At 52.0% G+C, this 2,663-nt stretch overlaps 1 protein-coding gene across 1 annotated transcript in view; it reads right to left on the reverse strand.

The window, feature by feature from the left end:
* Positions 1–1,611: 1,611 nt before the first annotated feature.
* LOC103604998 (fibroblast growth factor 2-like) overlaps positions 1,612–2,663 on the reverse strand; it is an 11,575-nt gene continuing 10,523 nt past the window's right edge. Inside the window, exons 2-3 of the mRNA XM_008589574.1 lie at positions 2,307–2,660; positions 1,612–1,788 (exon numbers count right to left, since the gene is read on the reverse strand). Coding sequence (XP_008587796.1) covers positions 1,612–1,788; positions 2,307–2,660 — 531 coding nt within the window. The remainder of the gene's footprint in view (positions 1,789–2,306; positions 2,661–2,663) is intronic.

The raw sequence follows: 2,663 nt of genomic DNA on the forward strand, positions 1-2,663 counted from the left end.
GTTTTCAAAAGGAATGTGAAAGACAAAAACTCCAATCAGATTTTCCAGTCTTGCTGTCTGTAGACTCCCATAAAGTTAATTCGGGAGACAGTTCAGAAACATCCTAGGAGAGTATTAAAGTCTTGTCGAAACATTCGGAGCATTTCTGGTAGCAAGCTAAGGTCATTTTGTATAAACTCTAAAAAGTCATTCATTAAAATTAAATGTTTGCCATCACCTCGGAACTTTTTTTAAACATCACTGACCCTGCCTCTTCCATCTTTGCTTCAACGACAGGGGTTACATTTGTAAAATATATAAAGAAAAATATAAGGTTACTTGGTGACCATATAGTGCACTCAACAGCTGTCTGCAAATATTTTCACCATGATTACCCTTACTAAAAGTAAATCACGGGGTAAAGATAGCTCAAACGTGACAAGGTTCCAATGGGACGCACCGACGCTCTCTGCAATCCCTTTTGGCTACATACGGACAAAAAGCCACTTGGATGGCAAACTCCCTGCACCGGGTCTGAGCTTTCCGCAAATTTTGCCAGTGGTTTAAGGGCTTGTGAGGTAGATGTTAAATGCATTTAAGCAGGGAATGCATCAGAAAGCAGCATGCTCCTCCACGCAAACACTGCATCAAGTGTTTTACACAATCACAAGGACATTTCACCTAAAACTAATAGCTATTTCTAGCCCAAAGCTCCCCAAGCACCGGGGAGCCTGTTTTTCTGTTTTTTGTTTTTAGAAAATATATTCTGTTTATCAGAAGTATCTGCTATCGAAGTGTATTTCACCAGGGTTTTGTATCACCAGGGTTTTGGCTGTGGTGGCAAATGCAAAACATCCTTCTGGTGGGATATCGACCGACTCTTTCCCATCAGACTTACAAAATAGCTTTGTCTTTTTTCCAATGGCCACAGCAACGCAAGCTGCAGCTGATCCAAAAAAGGAAAACAAAAGTTTATAACATTGTCTAAGGGTCACTCCCATCGGGTAGATCAAGATTGACTACAGGAAAGTTCAAAGGTCAGTCCTGGCAGATCTAAACACGGAGTGGCAGCCGAGGACTTCGACAGCACACTTTCTGTACCCGAGGTAAACCGATATGTCCGATTAATAGCAACAGGGCACAAAGGGTGCGGGCCCTGGAGGCTGCAAGCACAGGAAGCCGAGATGAGCGCTCCTCAGCTGGCTTCCAAACCCCCTGCAGGCCTCTCCAGACACAGGGATGCTCCACGCCATTCCACAAGGGGATGGCGCAAAGCAAGGTTCATACGGGGATCTGATGTCACTGTTTTTTAAAACACAGAATAGCAGCACACTAGTGACAACTTTTTGACAAGTTAAACAAATCCAGTGGTAAGGTTCTGCATTGTTCCACCAGAAGTCAGGGTTGTTTGTTTCTGGTTTTTTGACTCCCCCCGCCCCCCAAGAAAAATATGAAACACGCCCACAGACCATAAATAATTTGGTGGCGATATATACATATTTAAATAATTAATTTAAATATCTTACACCTACTCTTGCATTAGACTCTCCATCTGAAGAAAGTGCACCAAGGTGGTCCTCGGTGCTCCCTTCCCAGGAGCTTCCCGAGGCTGAGGTAGGGCGCTCCAGAGGGTCACAGCCTGGGGAGGAAGTGGGTGACTTTCATGGTGGGTGACACTCGGTTCCCCTTCTTGGTCTTCCCGTTCTTACTCAGGGCGATGAACATGCCAGGATACGTGTGGGACTCATAGGCGTTGTAGTTGTTGGGGAGGAGTATCTCCTTGAACTTGCACTCATCGGTGAAGAAAGACTGCGAGGGAAAGAGACCAGCGTTAGGGCTGGGCCACCTCCTGGGCAAGGGACCCTGGGGGCCGAGAGTCAGGGGCTGCTTTCTGTCCCAGCCCCCTCTCTGAGCTGAGAATTCTCCCCTGGACAGTCAAGGTGTCAAGACTCTGTCAGGGTGAGAAAGAGACAGGCCAGACCACAACAGCTGGTGCTGCCGCCACCTGCCAGGCACCTAGCGGCCACTGCGTCCAGCCGGAAGAGTGCAGCGCTATCCCTGGCATACAGAGATTTCCCACCTGCCAGCGGTGCCCTTTCCCGGGTCTGGTAGGTGCCCATTCGGGGATGAGCTGCTCCTTTTGTCCGGGCTGGCCGCAGGACACCTGACCTTCTTCTGAGAACTTCGGGGCTGTGGGTGGCACTGCCAGCCCTGTGACCCAGTGTCTCCCCTCTGCGACCCAGACACAGGTGGGCCTGGAGGAGTCACGATCCTGCTGGTGCGGTGCACTGGCCCCAGCCAGGCGCCTGGCGACCCTCGCTACTCACCGAGCCGTAGAGCTTGCCCTTGCCGCTCATGGCCACGAAGAACCGGCTGGTTACACCGAAGATGCTCACCACACCGCGCTCCACCGGCGACAACTCCAGCAGGCCTGGGGGCGGGGCGCAGGTCATTCCGGGGCAGGTGACCCTTGGCCCACACCGCCCCTCGGCCTGTGCGCCTCCGGGGACCCCGTTTCTGGGGTGGGATGGGAGTAAAGGGCCCTGGGTCCTCAGCACAGGTTGCCCCCCAGGGCCCCCAAAGCCCAAGTACGAGCTGGCGCAGAGTAGCTCGTCCCGTGTCGGGGGCCCCCGGCGGCCACGCCCAGTCCCAGACAGCAGGAGCGAGGCGGCTCCCGAGCCCTG

Source organism: Galeopterus variegatus, unplaced genomic scaffold (genome assembly GCF_000696425.1).
Source record: "Galeopterus variegatus unplaced genomic scaffold, G_variegatus-3.0.2 Scaffold5531, whole genome shotgun sequence".
Classification (NCBI taxonomy): Eukaryota; Metazoa; Chordata; class Mammalia; order Dermoptera; family Cynocephalidae; genus Galeopterus; species Galeopterus variegatus.